Source organism: Sphaeramia orbicularis, chromosome 21 (assembly GCF_902148855.1).
Source record: "Sphaeramia orbicularis chromosome 21, fSphaOr1.1, whole genome shotgun sequence".
In the NCBI taxonomy this organism is placed as follows: domain Eukaryota; kingdom Metazoa; phylum Chordata; class Actinopteri; order Kurtiformes; family Apogonidae; genus Sphaeramia; species Sphaeramia orbicularis.
In genome coordinates this window covers 52,578,546-52,604,031 of record NC_043977.1, presented here as the reverse complement: position 1 = coordinate 52,604,031, position 25,486 = coordinate 52,578,546, and the positions used below count along the sequence as shown (strand labels likewise).

General features: G+C 40.3%; 1 protein-coding gene across 1 annotated transcript in view; it reads right to left on the bottom strand.

The window, feature by feature from the left end:
• LOC115412072 (obscurin-like protein 1) overlaps positions 1 to 25,486 on the bottom strand; it is a 78,240-nt gene that overhangs the window by 8,408 nt on the left and 44,346 nt on the right. Inside the window, exons 16-21 of the mRNA XM_030124367.1 lie at positions 17,835 to 18,101; positions 11,881 to 12,147; positions 7,464 to 7,576; positions 5,779 to 5,932; positions 1,298 to 1,459; positions 1,058 to 1,162 (exon numbers count right to left, since the gene is read on the bottom strand). Of these exons, the coding sequence (XP_029980227.1) occupies positions 1,058 to 1,162; positions 1,298 to 1,459; positions 5,779 to 5,932; positions 7,464 to 7,576; positions 11,881 to 12,147; positions 17,835 to 18,101 (1,068 nt within the window). The remainder of the gene's footprint in view (positions 1 to 1,057; positions 1,163 to 1,297; positions 1,460 to 5,778; positions 5,933 to 7,463; positions 7,577 to 11,880; positions 12,148 to 17,834; positions 18,102 to 25,486) is intronic.

The following is a 25,486-nucleotide window of genomic DNA, read 5'->3' as shown; positions in this document are numbered from 1 at the left end:
TTCCTCCGTCGGGTGGCTGGGCGCACCCTTAGGGATAGGGTGAGGAGCTCAGTCACCAGGGAGGAGCTCGGAGTAGAGCCGCTGCTCCTCCGCGTCGAGAGGGGCCAGCTGAGGTGGCTCGGGCATCTGTTTCGGATGCCTCCTGGACGCCTCCCTGGGGAGGTGTTCCGGGCATGTCCCACCGGGAGGAGACCTCGGGGAAGACCCAGGACACGTTGGAGAGACTATGTCTCTCGGCTGGCCTGGGAACGCCTCGGGATCCCCCCGGAAGAGCTGGAGGAGGTGTCTGGGGAGAGGGAAGTCTGGGCATCCCTGCTTAGACTGTTACCCCCGCGACCCGGCCCCGGATAAGCGGAAGAGAATGGATGGATGGATACAATAAAAATGTTCTTTTGAATTACACTCTTTTGACTCCGCTGTCCTTTGTAAATATGCTTCACCTTCGGGTTGTAACAGGCACAAGTTCAAAATATACGTTAGAGACCAAAATGTGACATGACATTGACATTTCCCAGTCTAATGAATACAAACATGTTCTAGATACAGATAACAGATCCATTCAAAATAAACTGTAACACAATAAACAACATCATAAGATGATAATAGACTGATAATCCAGCAGTAGTATTGTAGAAATATCATGAAATTACCTTAATTACTGTGTCTTTTTCCTTTTGGTTCACCTCTTGTGTATATTCTAAGTACTCGCATTATATTGAAACACGTTTTACACTTTTGCAAGTTTGCTTCATGATTATTACACAGAAACAACCATAGGTGTTTACAGGTAACAAGTCACAGCATTAAATATTTCAATTGAACTTTTACCTTGAAACATCAGGGAATGTTTGGAACAGAATGGAGGAGGAATTTGAAAGTTATATTATGACAGTCACCATTTTACCTCCACTTTTCATCGCTGATTACTAGAATTATTGCACGTGTAATATTTTAGTTATGACATGGTTTTCTTATGTTACTACCCATTCAGTACCAGAGTATCACCCCGCTATTACTACATTATAATACAACAAAAAAAAAAAAAAAATTATCTTACCTTCCACCTCTAAGTAAGCGCAGGATTCAACATTTCTGGCGACAAACTTTATCTCACCAGAATCTTCTGCTCGCACGTTGCACATGAGCAGAAAGTGTTTGGTCCCTGGAAGAAAAAGGAAGGAGGAAACATCAGAGAAGCCAATTAACAGGAATACAAGGACAGTTAACAAGAGTAGATATTTTGATCTCATTTATTAAAGTACACAGGTTCCTAACCTGCTGTGATGTTCAAACTGACCTTCGTGGCGGATCTTGATGGTACTTGTCGGTTGGATCTTGTCTCCGTTTTTGTACCACTCTCCTGGTACATCCTCCGCTGAGATCTCACAGACGAACACTGCGTTCTGGTCCTCCTGGATGTCCAGGTCTTCAAGGCCCTGCAGGACCAGCAGCTCCCGCTCTGTCACAGAATGTTTTTAATACATAAAAGGTCCATACTCCGATATTCTCAACAACTTACACTGATAAGAAGTGACAGAAGTAGTGTTTGTTTCATGGTAAGATCACAATGTCAGCAGAACCACACCTGTGGCAAGATGGAGGGAAATTACTTTACTTCTATACTCATTAGTATACAATAAATATTTGTTATTATATATCGCGTATTATATACATTAGTACACAATACATAATTCTATAGGCTGCAGTAAAATTACTAGAGAAGCACTTGGAGAGCGCAGACCTCCACCAGGGCAGATCAGTGCCTCCCCCCCCTCCCCCCGATCACCACCAAAATTTAATCATTTGTTCCATGTGGCAGTATCAACATTTCCTGAAATTTTCATCCAAATCCATCTAGAACTTTTTGAGTTATCTTGCACACGGACAGACAGACAGACAGACAGACAGACAAACCAACGCCAGCAAAAACATAACCTCCTTGGCGGAGGAAACAACACAACACAATAAACGAGGTAAGTACAGCAAAGATGAAAACATGACTAACTTTGAATGTATCATAGTGGAGAGGGCAGAAATAACAGAACATGATGGTGTCAGATCAATGCGAAATGAAGGAGTGAAATAAAACAACATCATGTATATCAATTTAAATGAATAACCAAAACAGGGTAAAATTAAATATTCAACATTAAAAAGATTGAAAACATTAAAAAGAGACAACATCACATGAAGGCAAGTCTATAAAAATGCGTTTTAAGAAGTGATATAAAAAATGACACAGATTCTGCAAAATTATACACATATATATATATATATATATATATATATATATATATATATATATATATATATATATATATATATATATATATATATATATTAGTGCTGTCAAAATGTACGTGATAATGCAGATTAATCCATTATCATGATGAATCTGATTGTAAATGTGAACTCCATGAACCCATCTACAGCAGAATGACTGTGAACATCTCCTCCAACACATTTGGGTCAGTTTGTCCCAGTAGAGTTAGCATTAACGCACATGAACAAATGTTCAGTTGACCCGGTAGTGACAAGCAGCAGAACCAACCCATAAAGATGGGAGAGCAGAAACAGAACATTGGCCCTCTGGATGGAAATATGAGGACAAAAAAAACAAGTCAACCCACAGAAAGTATTAGAAACACTCTGCAGGAAGGAGTTTTCTTTTCACCGAAGCACTTCCAGATTCAAATACCACATTAACCCAAAGCATACGTTAGCCTGGGATTCTGCTAGCACTTCAGCTAACGTGTCACCCAGTTTGGACAAACACATTAAGTGCATTTATATTCACTTCTTTCTTGAGTCTGTTTGCTCATACAAAATGAAACATGATTAATATAGATTAAAAATGAATGATGTTTAATCATGATTAATCAAAATTAATCCACAGCAACCCTGTGATTAATCTGATTAAATTTTTAATCCTTTGACAGCATTGATATTTAGATTTTATTTTTACTTTATGATGCTGGGTCTACAAACCCAACTAAATTGATTATTTAACATTTAAAAATTCCCAAACCCCCAAAGGTAAGAAACATGTACTACTATGACTATTTTTGTGGTGTGAATACTGAATAACTTAGCTGCAGCGCTTGGCATCATTAGGCAAAAATTCCTCAACTGCCTTTCAGCGTATTGTAATTCTGACAGGAAACAAGAACTCTCTCAACACTTTTCTGTGTCTTTATTCTGTAGAAAAGCTACTAGTTTCCTCATCATTTAAGTTCCCCGAACACACCACAACCACATTATGTCAATCCGCTATAGTTTACTATGGTTTGGGCCTTTGGTCACATGACAGCACTGTTGTCGGTGCACTGAAACGGTACTTTTAGAGAACGGGATGAAATGAACATGGACGAAACATCTGGCGTTGGCATATGGAAACGATGATGCTACAGAACCATGTGACCAGAAGAAGAAAACCCAGGACGGAACAACCGATAACAACAGCGGATTACAGAGTTGTGTTTGTGCTGCAGGGGCTGCTACATTTATTAGCACAACTACAACTAAACCTGCTGTCGTCTTCTTCTTCTTCTTCTGTTTGTGTTTGTACTCAGGTCAGTGCATTCTTCTGTGGTTTGAGTGTATCCTGCCATAGGCTCTGTCTGTGTTTGTGTACAGCACCACATATAGGTGTGGCATACGTATTACACCGTTTAACCCAGTTTTCCCGTTTCCACCTGGACGCAGATATTTATGGAAACGATCCATGTATGGATGACAAACTTTCAGAATCTGCAAAAGATCCAATAACTGGTCCCCTATCCTTTTCCTGGACCTGGATAGGTCTATGGCATGTGTGATGGTTCTGTCCACAGTACTGTGTCAGCAGGGGGACAGGTTACCAGTCTACACAGGACAGAACCAGGACACTGATTGGATCTGAGGGACAGACACACATGACAGAGGTAGTCCCACTGGACTGTGGACAGAGACACTTCTAAAATATTAACTAACAGCAACATACAGAACTGTGCAAAAGTTTTAGGCCACAAGCAGGGTTGTTGGCTCAGCAAGAGGATAATGAGGATGATCCTATGATGGTTATACCTCTGTTACTCTGTAGTTATAACTGAACTGTATTAAACACATGAATATCAGAAAGTATCCAGCTTTAGTGTGACCTGTCTTCAATCATGTCTTGAACTGTTCTGCGTTATAAGATTTACTGAGCGGATCTAGTGTTTTACACCTGGATTCATTCAACACTGGCCAAAGTTTATTACTGTTCGGGCTACTTTTTAATCATCAGAACAGAGATCACATTAAATACTGACTGTTTGCTTAGAAGCCACATACGCTATATTTGTTATTTTTAGGGATGCACCGATACCATTTTTTTCCAGACTGAGTACGAGAACAAGTACTTACATTTGAGTACTTGCCGATACTGAGTACTGATATAAGTACTTAATAATCCCATTCCAGTTCTTAGTTCCTTTTGTAAATGTGCTTTATTGTCGTTATTGTTAGTCTGACTGGAACAAAGTGCTGCTACTGACATTTAATGTGTTGGAATGAGTGTTTGTCAATTAATCCACTAGGGGGCACCGCTCTGAATTAACCATACTGGACAAATACCATGAAGAAGAGGAAAGCTTTTTGAAAAGAAGAAAGTCAGTAATAACAAACATGTAGACAACAGAGGTAACACTAATGTGATGCTAATGTTGCAGCATTTTTGCTGGTAAGGTTTAAACGCTTAGCTTCAGCAGGAAGAGAAAAGAGAAATGAGAGATAAGTTTTGTTTTCACTTCTGCTGGTGGCGGTCCGCACCGCTCCGTACCCCCATAGTATTATCAGTAGGATGTAAACCGGCCCAGCCCTGGGTAGTTGTCCTAAATCTGTCAGTAGTTTTTCTCTAACTCACACAGTGGCTCTTTCAACAGATCCTCTACCTCCACGGGTCCGCTGGTATTCTCCGTCTGGGTACGCATCCGCCAGCACCTGGAAAACGGATGGAATGTACGCAGAGGACGAACAGAACACTGCGTCCGTATCCGTCTGTGTCTTTAGAGTTACTTGCAGTCAGCGTTACTTTTATCACCATCATTTATTTCGTTAAATCTCCACACTCTTCACACTCCCCACACATTATTCCTCCTCCTCGTACCTGCTGCACTGAACTGGGAATGTCACTCGGCCGTAAGTGGTATCGGTGCAGTTGTATCGGATTACTTTTCTGAGTATGAGTACAAGTACACACACTGAGTATCGAAGCCAATGCCCGATACTGGTATTGGATCGGTGCATCCCTAGTTATTTTAAAACTCTACACAATATTTTCCTAGTTTTGTTGTATTTTAATAAAGAGACTGAGAAATAACTATTATGCTCAGTACAACAGTGTAAAAACAACATAGCTAAGGGTGTCCTAAAGGCCCCTATAGAGTCGGGCGTACTTGACTCTGCGGACGTCCACACGTACTTGAGGTGGACCCAAAGCTGACATCCGCTGGGTGTGTCCTCACAAAGCTAAATTTTTATGACTGCGTGGACTCGGTGTATGCATACTCGGTGTCACACAGTAGACTGCTCTGCTGGAAGTCTTCATATAGACCTGTTTTAAATGTGAAATTACTATGACTATGAAACCTCAAACATCTGTGGACAGTGCACTCAGAGTCCGCACTGCTCAAAGTCCATCTGACTCAGTGGGAGCCTTAAGTCTTCTGTATAGTAGATATGTTTCGTATGAATCTGCAAATAACATTTCTTTCCAAACTACTGATTGTGTATACTTTGTAGTACAGTAGAATTTACCATAAACCTCCACAGCACAAGACGTAGTAGCATCTCCAGCATCACAGGTGTACACGCCCGAATCACTGACGCGACATTTCATGATCTGAAGAAACCGTTTCCTCCCCATCGCATAAATGCGCAGGTCTTTACTTGGCTTCACCTCAAGTCCATTCTGCAAAACAAAGAAGAATAATCAATGACAGAAAGAGCATATTTGATCTTTTTCTTATTTGTTTAAAAAAATAGAGACTAATGTATTAATCTATCAGTGGCAGATTTACCCACCTGCACCCTCAGTGGTCCCCCCCCATTTGAACATGTAAAATAAATACTCCTCTTTGCAGGGTTCGAACCCTGGCCTCCTGCATCGTAGACTGTGATGTTACTTACTGATTTACTTACTGAACTGCATGGACTGAATATGAAACACTAGCTTAAATCCACTCCTCTAGCTGTGGGAACATTTCCCACTGCACAGACCCACAGACAGACAGACAGACAGACAGACAGACGCTCTGAGACCTTCCAGTATTATGGAAAGCTAGCAGAATCTCCGACTAATGTATGCTTCGTGTTAATGTATTATTTTAATCTCGAAGTGCTTCAGTGAAAAGAAAACTTTTTCCTTCAGAGTGTGTCTAATACTTTATGTCGGTCAAGTGTTCGGTCTAGGATTTTTTTGTACTCAAATTGCATTGCGTTGCTGGAGACATGACGCAACGTGAATTAGATCAGTCCCTCGTGACTTTAAAAAAGGGAATTTTAAAGAAAAAAGATATTTAATGCCAAAATGGGACTATTCCTTAACTTTAGGAACCAAATCTCAATTTCTCAATTGTCTCAATTTCTCAGAACACACACAGACGCTCTGAGAGCCACCATTATTATGATATAGATCTTTGAACACAGATACACAGTTGTCAAACACAGGCCTGTACATCTACTGGATCCTGTTGGTTCTAATTTTAAACTAGAAGCACTCAGAGAGCGCAGACCTCTGCCAAGGCTGATCAGTGCCCCCCCCCGTGGGCCCCCCCACGCCAAGGAGGTTATGTTTTTGCCAGGGTTTGTTTGTTTGTTTGTCTGTCTGTCTGTTTGTCTGTCCGTTAGTGTGCAACATAACTCAAAAAGTTATGGACAGATTTGGATGAAATTTTGTGGTCTGCGCCCCCCCCCGTGGGGCCCCCCCACCCCCGATCACCACCAAAATTTAATCATTTCTTCCTTATCCCATTTCCAACAAACCCTGAAAATTTTATCCAAATCTGTCCATAACTTTTTGAGTTATGTTGCACACTAACAGACAGACAAACAGACAGACAAACAAACAAACCCTGGCAAAAACATAACCTCCTTGGTAGAGGTAATTATTTGAATGTAATGGAATTCAAAGTCATAACTGAGTCCAACCTTATTAAAGCCAAGTCTTTGCTTTGGTTTATAAACTGGTCACATTAGTAATTGTGATTTGAAGCATTTATAATGTTAATTTTGCTTCGCTTTGCCCCTTGAACCCCCACTAGGGCTCCCATCCTGGACCTCACCATTCCATTCTCCTGCCCCCCCAACCCCCCCAACCCCCACACACACACCACTACTATCCATATTTTCTGGATCTGCCACTGGGTACCTGTGTACAATTGTATTATTTGGGGAAAAGTACAAAAAATACATATGTTTCCTTCTGTATAGAAAACACTTGCCTTCATCCATTTCACGTCCACGTTGTGTCTCGACAGCTCACACTCAATAGAGATGATTGCTCCGTCTGGGAATTTCTGGTCTTCCAGTTTTCTGAAAATCGTCACTGGGGGTTCTGGTCAAGGAGCAGAAAACCCATTAGGCTCAAGGATCAGCACCAAGCGCTGCTCTAACATCAAATACTCGACAGGGTTAAGTTATGTGGCCTAATCTAATGTGATGACATTTTTATCCGGCGTCCTTCCCAGCGTTTGAAGCCCAGCTCAAAGGGCTGATGTGTACTGAGTGACACAGTGTGGACTGGATTATTTTCCAGCATGAAGTTAAACTAGCACCGACAGAAAAGCCTGAATGGTGCTATTGCTTTTCATTCAGTCATGCTAGTCTATTTTATGTTTGAAACCTGATCCCAGATAAAGGCCACAGTAACAGAGCCACCACTCCGCTCTATTATCACGCCTCTGTCGGCTGCTCTGAGTGGACTGACAACAAAATAACATCAGGAAAGGTTTGTTTGGGTGGTTCTGCAGGGCACTGCATGTGGTTTGTAACATTTTAGTATGAATTATTGATGAGAATTATGATTTTTGATTATCTTAACCAATAAAGACCCAGCAATATTTTGTGTCCGTTCCCAAATGAATTTTTCTCTATTTAAGGCAGATTTATTTGTATAGTACAATTGATACACAGGGCAATTCACAGTAATTCACAAAAATGGAGAAGAGACAATTTAAAAACACACAATTAAAACAGAATCAACTAGAAGCACTCGGAGAGCGCAGACCTCTGCCAAGGCTGATCAGTGCCCCCCCCCGTGGGCCCCCCCATGCCAAGGAGGTTATGTTTTTGCCAGGGTTTGTTTGTTTGTTTGTCTGTCTGTCTGTCCGTTAGTGTGCAACATAACTCAAAAAGTTATGGACAGATTTTGATGAAATTTTCAGGGTTTGTTGGAAATGGGCCCCCCCCCGTGGGCCCCCCCACCCCACCCCCGATCACCACCAAAATTTAATCATTTCTTCCTTATCCCATTTCCAACAAACCCTGAAAATTTCATCCAAATCTGTCCATAACTTTTTGAGTTATGTTGCACACTAACAGACAGACAAACAGACAAACAAACAAACCCTGGCAAAAACATAACCTCCTTGGCGGAGGTAATAAAACATAAATAATAATCAGTTAAAATAAAGTAAAAGGTCAGATAGAACCCTTTCAGTTGTTCTAAGGTTAGAGGTCAGAGTTGAAGCCTGTCTCACTGTTCCAGAGTTTAGCTGCATGGAACTGAAACACAGCTTCACCCTGTTTAATCCTGACTCTGGGACCAGCAGAAGACCAGACCCAGAGGTTCTCAGGGTCCCAGATGGTTCATATGGGACCAACATGTCAGAGATGTGCTTTGGTGCTAGACCATGGACAGACTTGTACAGGAGCAGAGCTGTTTTAAAGTCAATTCTCTGAGCCAGAGGAAGCCAGTGCATAGACCTGGACCAGGACTAATATGGTGGTCCTTCCTGGTTCTAGTCTGGACCTGAGCAGCAGCGTTCTGGATGTTCTGCAGCTGTCTTACAGCAGATTTAGAGAGTCCAGTGAGAAGGTTGTTCCGCTAGTCTAACCTGCTCCAGATAAATGCATGGATACGTCTGTCTAAGTCTGGTTTAAACCTTTGATTCTACCAGTGTTTGTGAGATGGTCAAAGGCTGATGATGGTATTGCTTTAATGTGTCTGTCAAAGTTTAGGTCTGAGTCCATTATTACCTCTAGATGTCTACCCTGATTTTAAGTTTTCAAATCATGAGATTCCAGATGACTGATGACACTTCGGGTTTTTTTTGGGCCAAAGACGACTTCAGTCTTGTCTGAGTTTAACCTTTTTTAAGTGATTTATCAAAATTTATTATAATATTATCTTCTGTATTTTGCATTCTTAGTGTAAATCATGCACTTTCTTATATTTAATTCACAGATCATGTAAATGTTCTTGACAAGTCACAGTAAACTTAAAGGTTATTATATCAAAACAAGCAAAGTGTTGATGTCTGTCAAGTTGAAGTGATGATGACGGTGTTTCCATGGTAACTATGGAGCCTGTGAACATCCACATGGGTCATATCTGGTGACCATGAAAAGATGACAAATGGTATTTTACACCAATTATTTATGTGTATCAATTAATAGGATGAATGGATCAATAGATGCTTTTGGTCGCCAGTGGCTGTTTGGGTCTTTAAGGGTTAATCTACCACGAACAGATACAGGAACTCTTAGGAAAAAGCCACATTTTAAAGCTGTAACTGGTTAATTTATGTACCGTACTTTCCGGACTATTTGGCCACACCTGACTATAAGCCACACCCACTCCGTCTCCAATGTCCCACCATCGATTCATTGATGCCAAGCTTACGTGCAGCAGCTCTATTTCATTCTTTGACAGCCCGATCGATCGTTAGCCCAGAAAACATAAATTAGCAGCATCATGTTTGAGCCACGGGTTCACAGCATGTGGAAAAAGTAGAGGATTATAGACCGGAAATTGTTATTAAATATGTTATTTTGGGAATTTGGTGGAGTCTGAAGAGAGTGATATATATTGTTTAGTTTCAGGTTTTTTTACTATATAAACTGCCTGTCCAAAAAAACTCCCGTACACAATATTTCCCTGGACTGACTTTGGTTTAGTTTGTTGGACTCATTCCCTGAGGCAGCGCTGATTTCATGCAATGCTTATAATATGCCACAACAAATGTCAGCATTTATTTTCATCCACATCTTCATCCACATTTTTTATCCGATCATTGTTAATACTGTTCTCCATCACATCCCATAGATTCTCAGTGGAGTCCAGACTGGAACTGTGGAACACAAGGTCTAACCCATGTGTGAAAGTGAAGCCTCGTGCTCCTTTTCATAAACTGGATGAATCCAATGGATCCTGGGATTGTCTAGTCCAGGGGTCTCAAGCATGCGGCCCGGGGGCCAAATGTGGCTCACCAAAGGTTCCAATGGGGCCCCTGGGATGAATTTGCAAAGTGCAAAAAGGGTCAAGGCTGTGGAACTCATTTTAGTTCAGGTTCCACATACAGACCAATATGATCTACAGTAAAATAACAGCATAATAACTTACAAAAAATGATGACTGTATATTTTCTTTTCGGTTTGATGTGAAAAAAATAATATTACACTATATGCCTATAAATAATGACAACTTCAAATATTTGTCTTTATTTTAGTGCAAAAAATAACATTAAATTATGAAAATATTAACATTTACAAATTATCCTGTTACAATAAAATGTGAATAATCTGAACAAATATGAACAACCTGAAATGTCTAAAGAAAATTAAGCACAATTTTAACAATTTTCTGCCTGTTACTAAGTGTTTAGTGTCTTTGTAGATCCAATTCATAATGCACATGTATAAAGGATAAGTTGAAGTATAATATTGTTAAAAGTGCACTTATTTTTCTTTAAAAAATTTCAGTTTTTTCAGATTATTCATTTCTTTTTTGTTTGGATAGTTTATAAAAGTAAATATTTTCATAATTTCGTGGGGGGTTTTTTGCACTAAAACAAAGACAAAAATTTGGAGTTGTCATTATTTGTAGGTTATTATGCTATTATTTTACTGGTCCGGCCCACTGGAGATTAAATTGGGCTGAATGTGACCCCTGAAAGAAAATGAGTTTGAGAGCCCTGGTCTAGTCTTTTTGCTCTTTAACAAACTGATGGTTGTTTAAGATAGTGATTCTCAACTGGTGGGTCGCAACCCAAAAGTGGGTCGCTGAAGAATAATTCTGGAATAAATACAGTCTTGCTCTGAGCTGCTCTAAAATGTCACAGTAACCTCATGTATCTCTCTACTGATGAAGTTTGCCTCCCAGTAAGCTCATGGACGTCACTACTGATAAGATTCAGGGTCAGTTCTGTTCACTGGAGAAGATGTTTTGGCTACAGAAGCTAGGACCTTGCACTCCAATGGATACACGTCTACGGCAACAATCATAACACTTTACGTAATGGTCATGTAGATGTTTGTAAAAGCTCAGAGTAAATTCAAAGGTTATTACATCAAACTAGAAAACAAGAGAATGAGGAAAAATGTACTTTTCTGACAAAATCTCTCATTAACTGAACATGAAAACAAGCATCTCCATCCACTGTCACTGATCCAACTCCATGGGTTTTACTGGTGGATCAATGTTGTAGAAGATGACGGTGTTTCCATGGTAACTACAGAGCCTCTGATTGTCCAAATGGGTCATATCTGATTGATAGAATGGACCAACAGGTATTAAACAGTTGACAGTTTTCAGTAGATGGTTTTGGCTCTTTAAGGGTTAACCCCAGGATGAGGCTGCTATTTAGGATGCTAAACACTATCTGTACAATCATCTACGACTTTTTCAAAATGACGTACCCTTCACTACAAGTCGTGCAGATGTCTTGAGGTTCTCTACGCTGAACACAAAGGTGCCGGTGTCTTCCACTGTCAGGTTGGAGATGGTGAGGCTGTGGACTTTAGCTTTGGCGCTCATACGGAAGTGACTTGTGGGTTTGAGCTGGATTCCGTTTCTCATCCATGAGCCTGGGACGTCTGGATGGGACAGTTCCACCTCAAAAGAGGCCGTTTCTCTCTCAATGGTTCTTATGTCGCTCAGCCCTCTCTTGATTGTGATTTTTCGAGCTGTAAGAAAAATTACAGAAGTGTAAGAGGAAATATTAAACAGCAGGATGGGACTTCGAGGACGGTGTAATAACTATTGGACTATGTTTTTGTACCATTCACTGTCTATACTGTTATAGTTATTTATGTTAACCTCTCACTAGGGATGTAACAATATGAAAATTTCATATCACGGTTATTGTGACCAAAATTATCACGATTATCATTATTATCACGGTATTGTTGTAATGTGTTCAAAATGTTCAAAAACTACTTATACACACACTGAAATAATGCAACCAAGTTGTATTTTGAAAAAAACAAAAAAAAACAAAAACAAAAACAAATAAAATAACACACACAATGTACTTTCTGTTGGCAGAAACATTAAAATATTAACATGTCAACATCAAACACACAAATGTGCATTAAAGATAGCACCTTATGGACAGAAGAGATATCTGCACCAGGGGTGGAAATTAATAGGATTTTATCAATATCAATGCCACTGTGGATTCTGTTTACCGATCCAATTCCTTATCAGTTCTCCTATTGATTCCTGAGTGGTTTTTTGAGTGGGAAAAAAAGTAGTTGGACAGGTCATAATGGAGCTGGTTTGACCATTTTCCAGATCAAATCATTCACAGTGTCACACATATACACTATTGTACACACACAAACAGAAAGTGAAACACAATCATATTTTCCTGAACTGTTTAATGAACAAATGTAAATATTCTAAAAGAATGAGGATTTTAACCCTTTCATGCATAGTGCTCACTACAGTGGACAGTTATTCTACAGCTGTTCTCATATATTCATGGATTTTGTTGTTTTAGTTCCATATCAGCCAACACAGTGTACACTTATGCATCATCACATACACTGACATTCATTACATTACTGTAACTATGCTGTTCTCAGTAAACCTGATCTAGAGTAACATGTTTAAGTGTAAATCAAGTGCGTGTTATTGTTATAAGTCTGTAATTAACAGTTTGTTTGTTTTTTAAAAGTTGTCTTTTTTTTCATGTACAAATGATAAGTTACTATTCAAAAATCACCAAATTCACCCAAAAATGACCCTAAAACCACCTAAAAATTACTCAAAAAACACCCAAAAATTACCCAAAAATTACCCCAAAACCACCTTAAAATTACTCAAAAACCAGCTAAAAACCACCCAAAAATTACCCAAAAACCAGCGAAAAACCACATAAACACCACCTAAAAATCCTGCAAAAAACCACCTAAAAATCACACAAAAATTAGCCAAAAACCACCTAACAACCACCAAAAATCACACAAAAAACCACCTAAAAATAACCCAAAATTACCCAAAAACCACATAAAAACCACCTAATAATCACGAAAAAAAATTACCCAAAACCCACATAAAAACCACCTAATAATCACCCAAAAATTACCCAAAAACCACATAAAAACCACCTAATAATCACCCAAAAATTACCCAAAAACCACCTTAAAACCACCCCAAAATGACCCAAAAACCACCTAACAATTAGTGAAAAAACAATTTTTTTTATTTTTTTATTTTTTTGCCTATTATCTCCATGAAGTGAGTAATGACTGGTATTAACATGTTAAAATGTGATAAAACTTCAGATTAGCAGCATTAAAAATGTCTGTTAAATGTTCATACTGTCTTCCACAGATAATTTTTGTAGATAAGTCATTTATCAGAGAAACTATTAAAGCAAGTAAACAAACAACTACTCCTGTCTGATAAATGAATTACCTACAATAAGCATTAAAAATGTTTTTATTTCATAGTTTTCACACAATATATCAGTAAATACATGTTTCTTTGCTTCAAAAATTTAACGCATGGTGTCCAGCTGAGTGGACATTTTTGCAACTCCATGATAAATAGGTTCATAAAAAAATTTTCTTTCGGCATGTTTTTTTTCATGCCTAAAGAGGAATAAAAACACTCAGGAAAAAAAATCTGGATTAAGGTTCTCCTAATTCATGCATGAAAGGGTTAAAACATGTTAGGCTGATCTGATCCAGACTGGTCAGTGGTTCAGTCCTGGTGAGTGACAGACAAACCACAACAGTGGCGTATGGTCCAGTTCCTCTGGAGGTCAGTCATCAGATTGCTGCTTCTCCGGGAAATGAGCATCACCGTGATTTTCAAAGTGCAGTCATCGAACACAGTTATCATGATAATTAGAATTTAAATGGTAATACTAACCGTCGGCAATTTTACCGTGGTTTATCATTATACTGGTAATCGTTACATCCCTACCTCTCACCATCCACAAGGTCCTCACTGACCCCCACAGGGATAGGATTAAGGTTACATTTCAGCCATGTTTGAACTGAGGTAGTGTAGGTTTAGTGTTGCATAGCCACCCCTATCTCCACACCAGTGTTGGACATACACCTAAAAAACTATTGGGACTGAGTCTGTTACGCAGGATGAAGGATCACAGCAACAGTACCGGTGTAAAGTGGAGGCCGAGAAGTTGATCTGCTAGAATGTTTGCATAAGGGGACGCAAGCCATGGTATTAAAATAACTAAATACAAAAGAAGTCATATAAAAAGAAAAGTGTCTGTCAAAACTTGTCATTTTCAGCATTTAGTTGAAGCTTAGAGGATATTTTTTCATGTATCAAAAGAGATTTCATACAATTCACAGTCAAAAGCAACCCATTTTAGAGTGAGGGAAGGAAGGAAGGAAGGAAGGAAGGAAGGAAGGGAGGGAGGGAGCGAGGGAGGGAGGAAGGAAGGAATTAAGGAAGGGAGGGAGGGAGGGAGGGAGGAAGGAAGGAAGGAAGGAAAGGAGGAAGGGAGGAAGGAAGGGAGGGAGGAAGGAAGGAAGGAACGAAGGAAGGAACGAACGAAGGAAGGAACGAAGGAAGGAACGAACGAAGGAAGGGAAAAGAAGACTGACAGTTTCCCTGGTCACGAAAGTCTCCTGCACCTTTAATAGGAACTGCATTTGATATACACATTAAATCAGTGGATCTCAGTCTTTTTCTGTGGCCCCCCTTTGGAGGGCCATAAATCTTTAGGCCCCCCTCAACCCCAACAACACTGGAACAGTGGTGCAATTAGAACTTTTACTGAAAGAAACATCAATATTGTAACAATACTTTATGCTTTTCCTTGAATAATTTTCTGTTCAAATTAAAAATAACTTAGATTTTTCTTTGAACAAAACTAATAAACTCAACCAGACTTCTCTGAGACAGCATTTTTCCAAATAAGAATAGGAAATGCACAATTATCTTACAGCTATTACAATAAAGTTCCTTTTTTTAGACCAACAAACACATGTTGGTTCCACAGATGAACATGTGACCAACATCAGTAGGTCAGTGAGCCCGTTTCCATTGGACATCTGAGAACATTAACGTCCAAACTGGTCCAAAACACAAACATGTGTGTCCATGTGTCCAGTCCTTGTCCATTCTCCAAACCTAAACTCTTTGTCTAGTCTAGTGACAGATCACCATGGCAGTAGATTGGTTTGGTGTCCGTCCATAAAATGAGTCCAGGGTGCTCCAACCATCAAACATTAGTTCCACCTGATACATGTTCTAACCTGAAGAACAAAAAAACACCCAGGAGTGAACCCAAGACCCCCCTGGGAAGACTTCACGCCCCCCCTAGGACGCCCACCCCACAGTTTGACCAACACTGTATTAAATGAATTACACAAACTAAATATGCAGTAAACCAACCACAGGCTTCAACATTACTATAGAACAGGGCTCTTAAACATGCGGCCCAGGGACCAAAGGTTCCAATCCGGCCCCTGGGATGAATTTGCGAAGTGCAAAAATTCCACAGTCAAGGCTGTGGAACTCATTTTAATTCAGGTTCCACATACAGACCAATATGATCTAAAGTAAAATAATAACAGCAGAAAAACCTACAAAATAATGACTGTGTTTTTTTCTTGGTTTGATGTGAAAAAAATAATATTCCATTATGCTTATAAATAATGACAACTTCAAATTTTTGTCGTTGTTTTACTGCAGAAAATATTTACATTTACAAACTATCCTGTAACAAGAACATGTGAATAAACTGAACAAATATGAACAACCTGAAATGTCTAAAGAAAATGATGCACAATTTTAACAATTTTCTGCCTGTTACTAAGTGTTTAGTGTCTTTGTAGATCTGATCCATAATGCACATGTAGAAATGAGATGTTGAGGCATAATGTTGTTAAAATTGCACTTATTTTTCTGAAGAAATTTCTATTTTTTCAGGTTATTCACATCTTTTTTGTTTGGATAGTTTATAAAAGTAAGTATTTTCATAATTTAATGGGGGGTTTTTTGCACTAAAACAAAGACAAAAGTTTTGAGTTGTCATTATTTATAGGTTATTATGCTAGTATTTCACTGGTCCAACCCACTGGAGATCAAATCGGGGTGAATGTGGCCCCTGAAAGAAAATGAGTTTGACAGCCCTGCTGCAGAGTGTTTAGTGTCTTAAAAATTGTTGTTTTTAATACTTTTTCTTTATTGTCCACTTCTCAACATTTATTACAAATCCACAAAATTGTTGCTAATATTCACATTAACTAATGGAATAAATTCGATGTTCTGTGGCAGATGTTGGACACCTTCCCTTCAGAGTCAGAATGCCTCCGTATGTGGGTAGTGGGACAAAGGATCCTGATGTGATGCAGTCCCTCATAAAGTGGGTTACCTGAGCACCCTAATGCTAAACGAAGCTTAGTGCTCCAGTTCCATGAAAAGGCTGAACGTCATCAGATTAGTACATTTCAGTTACCTGAAAACGATGATCAATCATTTGTTGTGTCTAAACATAGGCTCCAGGAACAAGCATTTTCATGACCCCTTCAGCAGACCATTCTCCAATATGGACCCGGCTTGGAGTCTCATCAGTTCACAGCAGCAAACAATGCACGCTGGCACACACACTGACAAACCGATATTTTAGTAATTTAAGTACAAGGCTTTACACAAAAGCCGCCACTGAAACTGCCAACATTTTTCACTTATTCTAACACAGACAAGCATTCCCCGTGGAAAAAAAAGGAGTGTTTATTTTGGAGACCTGATGACAACAACCTTAGGTTTGAAGGCCAGTGTGTAAATTTAGATGCAATGAGAGAAGATCCAAATTCATAGGAGGTGCCAACAGCAGCCTGAAGTTCTGACTTTCCCCTTCCCACTCACACTAGTGTCGAAAGAACAGCCCTTAATTCACCCACCAGCTAGGGTATCAAGATGACGAAATATAAGAAGCGTGCACCAAGAAAAACAAGCAGAAGTACAGCTTAATCACTACAAGACGCCATGTTTTTTATTGTGTGTCAAGCCTGGCCTGTTCTAGAAAGAGTTTGAGGACATTTATTTTGCCTAGAAAGATAATTGCGTTAAATTTGCATTTATTCTGTTAAAATGTCATTTGAATTAGACACAGATAATGAAATGATCATTGATTCTATATCAATACAGAGAAAGCCTTGCCTGAATGTCAGTGCGGGCTGGAGGGCAATCACCTGTTGGTTGCCATCATGTTGCAGTACAAGTGCCACCCCTTGGTCCCCAGTCACTCAAATTACTCCTACTCAGTTAAGTCAGCTTGCTTTCACAAGCAGCAAAGTGACTGAGGCCACGCTAGAGGTGGAGTCATCAGCAACGGCAGTAAACAAACAACAACAGTGCATAGTGAGAACACGTGCACACTCACGTTCCACTGCGAGCGGCGCTTGCGTGCGGTCATGGAGGGTCTCGCAGCTGTAGGTGCCCCGGTCGGACAGGCCCAGGCTGTGGATGGTGACACTGTGTTTTCGACCCTGGTGTTTCAGGGAATACTTGGCTCCAGGGTGGATTAGCACCCCTTGTCTCATCCATTGAACTTCTCCTGAATCCACACTCACTTCTACCTCTAGAGTCACCTCACTGTACTCCTCAGCTGTCACTGGAGTCATTTTCTTGGTGAACAACACCTGTTGCTCTAAAAAGTAATACAAGGAATTACTAAATACCAGCATCATGTCATTTTTAAAAAAATTTCATTTCACTAATTTCTTTATCGTTAGCCTCATTCATACACAAATAACTCATACGCAAATGGACCGAAGTCTGTGGAACCGTTGAATCCAGGTGTTTCTTTTCTAACAGGGGTCTGGGATCCAAAACAATAATGACTAATGTCAGAATATAGTTTTATATAAATATCCTATTGATTATTAATATTGATGTTTCTATGTCAGATAGATAGATAGATAGATAGATAGATAGATAGATAGATAGATAGATAGATAGATAGATAGATAGATAGATAGATAGATAGATAAACATAGAATACAAGAGCAAACACACTACACATAATAAATTAGAAGTATAAAAAACAAAAATGGTGTCATGATGTGTCCACATATTTATGTCCATATAGTTTAGAAACATCAATATTTCACTGCAGGATAATGGTAGATTTTTCTTCCTCAGTCAGATGTGATGAAAGTAGATGGTTAGATGTAGAAGAAAATTATTATTTACAGTCAGAGCAGGAAAAATATTATAGAAATTTAGAGGAAGAGAAGAGTCCTGGATTAAAAAAAAAAAAAAAAAAAAAAAAAGTCAATGTAGAGAGAAATGAAGTCCAAACGATTTCTGAGGCATTTTGGAAACAATATAGCAATTTAACCCAAACTAACCAATGCAATGATATTTATCCCATAATATAAAACTATATTCTGACATTAGTCATTATTGTTTTGGATCCCAGACCCCTGTTAGAAAAGAAACACCTGGATTCAACGGGTCCACAGACTTTGGTCCATTTGCGTATGAGTTAATTATACTATGAGTCTAACAATATGTAGTCATACTATGTGTCTGACATCAACCACATTGTGAAGTAACTCCAAGTCAGAGCAAAAAATAAAACTTCATTTACATTCCAAGAACTAAATGGCTCCGTCACAGTGTGTTTTCACTGTGGTCTAAAAGGCCCACCAACATAATAAGATAATAAGTTTGCAGACACAATTAAGAAGCTCAGTGGAAATGGACGATGGCAATCATTTTCAAATCTCATAAACCCATATTTAATACACAATAGGTAAAACAAATCAAAGATTTAAACTGAGAAAAAAGATTAAAAAAAAAAAAAAAAAGATTATTTTGAAGGCAGCAACATATAATTCAGATAATTTGGACAAATATTCGGTCTCCAAGTAATTTGGACAAGGACAACAAAAGGCTGGAAATTGAAGTAGCACTAAAAAGGAACAGCTGAAGTTCCATTCAGCAGCTACTCTGGTGAGTCAGGTTGGAAATAGAGCAGAGGTTCACCGTAAAAACTGCATCTAAAAATTGGGAAACAATTTCTGAATAATGTTCTTCTATGTAAATTCCTCTAAACTTTGAATAATCCATTTTCTGTGGTATGAAATATAGCATGGAAAGTTGGAGATTCTAAAGAAATCTCTGTGCACGAGGGACAAGACTGGAAATCAATATTGGATGTCCGTTATCTTCATACGACACTAGATTAAAACCATTCTAATTAAAATCACTGTCATCACAAGAAAATTTTACACAGATCCCAGAAAAAAAGGTGAGATGGTGATCCCACCTTTTGAAAAGGTGATAAAAGTTTACAAAACTATTTTTAAAAGTTGCTGAAATTGTTGCAGATGCTTGTTGATGGCAAGGTAATAATAGTTTTGGATTTTTCATTATAGTTTAGTTTTATTTAGTTTTGACTTTTTTTTCTCTTATTCAGTTAGTTTTAATTCATTTTTAGAGCAGGTTTGCTAGTTTTTATTAGTTTTAATTTTTTTTTTATAAATGTTTAGTTTTAGTTTAGTTTTAGTATTAATTTCAGTTTTGTCATATTTTTTGTCTTCGTCGCTGTCATATTCAAATAAATCCCAGACGGGACTCTGCTGCTTTCTCCCAACTTTAGTCTCCATGTTTCCAGGTAGAGTGGGGATGACAAGATGACGCTAAACGACAAGTGACGGACTGTATAATAATAATAATGATCTTTATTTATATAGCACTTTTCATACATTAAAAACTGTAGCACAAAGTGCTTTACATATCAGTTTAAAAATCAGTACCGCCCCCCACCCTCACCCACCCACTCACCCGCACACACACACACACACACACATATATATGCAAACCCACAAGCTCACACATACTTAAGAAGACTGGCTGAGCACATGCCGCTAGCTAAAATTGTTAGAGCGAAATAAATAATTTTCGTATTAATTCGATGTTGACAAAGACGAAAATGAAGGGAATTTTATCCATAATTTTTTATATATTTTAGTTAGTTTTGTAAACACACAATATAGTTTCAGTTACTTATCTTTTTTTTTTCTCTTAATGAGTTTTTATTTATTTCAGTTAACAAAAATGTTTTTTTCCATTCTAGTTTTCGTCATTTCATTAGTTTTCGTTAATGATATTAACCTTGATTGCTGGCAGCTGAAAAGTTGCTAAATCTAGCAACAAAAGTGCTAAGTTGTCATCAATGGAAAGGACAAGTACAATAAATACGATCCATTGGTGTTGAGCAGATAGAATCCTATGTAAGACATGAATGGGACCACATTCCTGTCCAAAAAGTCCAACAGCAGGTCGTCTCAGGCCCCAGATGTTATCGAATGTTAATATGGCACTATGCTAATATTTTGGAAACATGTTGCTGCCATCAAATTCAAAATTTCACTGTCTCACTTTAAACATTGGATATGTTTTGTACTCTAATATTCAATCATGAATAAAACATGGGTTTATGATGTCTAAAATTTTTATTATTCCCATTTGACACAATATCCCAACTTTTTTTTGGAGTCAGGGTTACGTAAAATGCTTGAAATATTGACCATTTAGAAATCTCTAGCACTGCAAGCCTAACCCCCCGAAGTTTCTGAACTCAGACAGGCCTAGCCTCTAAAAGGGTGACTTATGAGGGTACATGAAGTCCCCTCATCTGCATTTAGACCCTGTAGATGCAGATGAAATTAAAACATTTCTAGTTCCTGTGAAAGGTTCCTGCCGTGGAGATGCAGTTTAACAGATCATATTCACACAGCAGCCATTTTCCTCTGATGTCACAGGTTCCATGCAATGTCGGCAAAACGATAGTATCACACATGTAACAGGAAAATAATAAAATGGTATTGAACAGAAAACAAAAAGACAACAGAGAAAGCTATGGTGGCCCAGAGGTGCAACAGCCCAAAAAATTATCCACTATAAGAAAAAAAAGAGAATGGCCCCAAAAGTGATCTGCTATAAGAAAAAAAAAGAGAACAGCCACAGACCTTGTTCTCTTTTTTTTTCTTATATGGATTTTTTTTGGGCTGTTCTCTTTTTTTTTTCTTATCGTGGATAATTCTTTGGGCTGTTGCACCTCTGGGCCACTGCAGAAATCAGATCTGAACGTATGTAAAAATGTACGTAAAACAACATGTTTGAAATGGTTAGACAACAGCTAACGTCAGCAACCAAACACATTTTAACTACTGTAGTTGCTTTTCTACTGACCCTCAAATTGTGTGAATATAACTTACGCATAAAAATTTGCCTAATGGAAAAATGACAATTTCAGCAAAACTCTCATTTTTCAATGAAAAGTTTTTGCATTTGCAAAAGGTGGTTTTTCAGGCGTGGCGAAATCGGTGTATTGTGCAAAACTGCAATGGAAAGACCTTTCTGTGCAACTAGAGTCACATGAACAAAAAAAAAAGAAACAGATGTTGATGGATGTTACAACAAGCTAAGACAAAGAGTTTTAAAAGAAACAGAGGTGGGAAGTAACAAAGTATAAGTACTTTGTTACTGTACTTAAGTAGATTTTTTAGGTATCTGTACTTTACTTGAGTATTTATTTTTCTGGTAACTTTTTACCTTTACTCCCCTACATTTTTGCATAAATATCTATACCTTCTACTCCTTACATTCTCAGAATAGACTCGGTACTTTTTCAAACTAAACGGATGTGACAGTAAAATACCACGATTCAGACGGAAAATCAGTGGAGGAGAGAAGGAGGACAGGGTCAGAACCAGAGTCCTGCACGAAGTCAGTACCAGAGTCCAGTACAGGGTCAGTACCAGAGTCCTGCACGGGGTCAGTACTAGAGTCCTGCACGGGGTCAGTACCAGAGTCCAGTACAGGGTCAGTACCAGAGTCCTGCACAGGGAGGTCAGAACCAGAGTCCTGCACGGGGTCAGTACCAGAGTCCTGCACGGGGTCAGTACCAGAGTCCAGTACAGGGTCAGTACCAGAGTCCTGCACGGGGTCAGTACCAGAGTCCTGCACGGGGTCAGTACTAGAGTCCTGCACGGGGTCAGTACCAGAGTCCAGTACAGGGTCAGTACCAGAGTCCAGTACAGGGTCAGTACCAGAGTCCTGCACAGGGAGGTCAGAACCAGAGTCCTGCACGGGGTCAGTACCAGAGTCCTGCACGGGGTCAGTACCAGAGTCCAGTACAGGGTCAGTACCAGAGTCCTGCACAGGGAGGTCAGAACCAGAGTCCTGCAGGGGTCAGTACCAGAGTCCAGTACAGGGTCAGTACCAGAATCCAGTACAAGGTCAGTACCAGAGTCCTGCACGGGGTCAGTACCAGGGTCCAGTGCAGGGTCAGTACCAGAGTCCAGTATGGGGTCAATAGCAGAGTCCAGTACAGGGTCAGTACCAGAGTCCAGTACAGGGTCAGTACCGGAGTCCTGCACAGGGAGGTCAGAACCAGAGTCCTGCAGGGGTCAGTACCAGAGTCCAGTACAGGGTCAGTACCAGAGTCCTGCACAGGGAGGTCAGAACCAGAGTCCTGCAGGGGTCAGTACCAGAGTCCAGTACAGGGTCAGTACCAGAGTCCAGTACAGGGTCAGTACCAGAATCCAGTACAGGGTCAGTACCAGAGTCCTGCATGGGGTCAGTACCAGGGTCCAGTACAGGGTCAGTATCAGAGTCCAGTATGGGGTAAGTACCAGGGTCCAGTGCTGGGTTAGTACCAGAGTCCAGTATGGGGTCAATAGCAGAGTCCTGCACAGGGAGGTCAGAACCAGAGTCCTGCAGGGGTCAGTACCAGAGTCCAGTACAGGGTCAGTACCAGAATCCAGTACAGGGTCAGTACCAGAGTCCTGCACGGGGTCAGTACCAGGGTCCAGTACAGGGTCAGTATCAGAGTCCAGTATGGGGTAAGTACCAGGGTCCAGTGCAGGGTCAGTACCAGAGTCCAGTATGGGGTCAATAGCAGAGTCCAGTACAGGGTCAGTACCAGAGTCCAGTATGGGGTAAGTACCAGGGTCCAGTGCAGGGTCAGTACCAGAGTCCAGTATGGGGTCAATAGCAGAGTCCAGTACAGGGTCAGTACCAGAGTCCAGTACAGGGTCAGTACCAGAGTCCTGCACGGGGTCAGTACCAGGGTCCAGTGCAGGGTCAGTACCAGAGTCCAGTATGGGGTCAATAGCAGAGTCCAGTACAGGGTCAGTACCAGAGTCCAGTACAGGGTCAGTACCAGAGTCCTGCACAGGGAGGTCAGAACCAGAGTCCTGCAGGGGTCAGTACCAGAGTCCAGTACAGGGTCAGTACCAGAGTCCTGCACAGGGAGGTCAGAACCAGAGTCCTGCAGGGGTCTGTACCAGAGTCCAGTACAGGGTCAGTACCAGAGTCCAGTACAGGGTCAGTACCAGAATCCAGTACAGGGTCAGTACCAGAGTCCTGCATGGGGTCAGTACCAGGGTCCAGTACAGGGTCAGTATCAGAGTCCAGTATGGGGTCAATAGCAGAGTCCTGCACAGGGAGGTCAGAACCAGAGTCCTGCAGGGGTCAGTACCAGAGTCCAGTACAGGGTCAGTACCAGAATCCAGTACAGGGTCAGTACCAGAGTCCTGCACGGGGTCAGTACCAGGGTCCAGTACAGGGTCAGTATCAGAGTCCAGTATGGGGTAAGTACCAGGGTCCAGTGCAGGGTCAGTACCAGAGTCCAGTATGGGGTCAATAGCAGAGTCCAGTACAGGCTCAGTACCAGAGTCCAGTATGGGGTAAGTACCAGGGTCCAGTGCAGGGTCAGTACCAGAGTCCAGTATGGGGTCAATAGCAGAGTCCAGTACAGGGTCAGTACCAGAGTCCAGTACAGGGTCAGTACCAGAATCCAGTACAGGGTCAGTACCAGAGTCCTGCACGGGGTCAGTACCAGGGTCCAGTGCAGGGTCAGTACCAGAGTCCAGTATGGGGTCAATAGCAGAGTCCAGTACAGGGTCAGTATCAGAGTCCAGTATGGGGTAAGTACCAGGGTCCAGTGCAGGGTCAGTACCAGAGTCCAGTATGGGGTCAATAGCAGAGTCCAGTACAGGGTCAGTACCAGAGTCCAGTACAGGGTCAGTACCAGAATCCAGTACAGGGTCAGTACCAGAGTCCTGCACGGGGTCAGTACCAGGGTCCAGTGCAGGGTCAGTATCAGAGTCCAGTATGGGGTCAATAGCAGAGTCCAGTACAGGGTCAGTACCAGAGTCCAGTACAGGGTCAGTACCGGAGTCCTGCACAGGGAGGTCAGAACCAGAGTCCTGCAGGGGTCAGTACCAGAGTCCAATACAGGGTCAGTACCAGAGTCCTGTACAGGTCCACTTTTTCCAGACTTTTCCTGAGTACCATGACCTGACCCCTGTTTAAACCCACTGTCTCCACAGTAACTCACTTTTAATGGCTTTATTTTTGGCTAAAACACTCTACATCCTTAAATCTCTAGTCTGTGCTGCTCAGTGCCGTCTGTGGGCGGATGGAAACAGGTGAAACTCACTGTTAAATAAAACAAACCGCCTGTGGATCGACCACGGTCAAATCAGATGAGCATCAACATTAAATGTCCTGCCTATTATTTTCATCCATGAATCTTCTTTTATTTTTTCTCTTCCTTACCCGCTACCCCCCCACATTTCCTTTAATTTTATCCATATTTTACCTGTGAAAATTCTTATAATTTTTTTGTTTTTACCTGTGGGTGCCGGACTATGGTCAGTATCGTTCACTGTGGAATTAGAAAACAGAAACTTTCATGATTTTGTCTGATTAAATACGTATTGTTTCATTCATGGCCAAAAATGCAGTTTTACTTTTTACTTTTGTTCTTTATTACAGTTGAGAAGTTGTACTTTTTTTACTTCTACTTAAGTAAAGAAGTTGTATCAGTACTTCTACTTTTACAAGAGTATTTTTTCCACACAAGTAGCTGTACTTTTACTTAAGTACAGAATGTGAGTACTTTTGTCACCTCTGAAAACAAACGTGTCGGTATGTGTGGACACATGAGGAAACCCAATCATTTTAGAATTCAGTTCAAGATAGAGGAGTAACGAACATTCAGTATTCAAAACG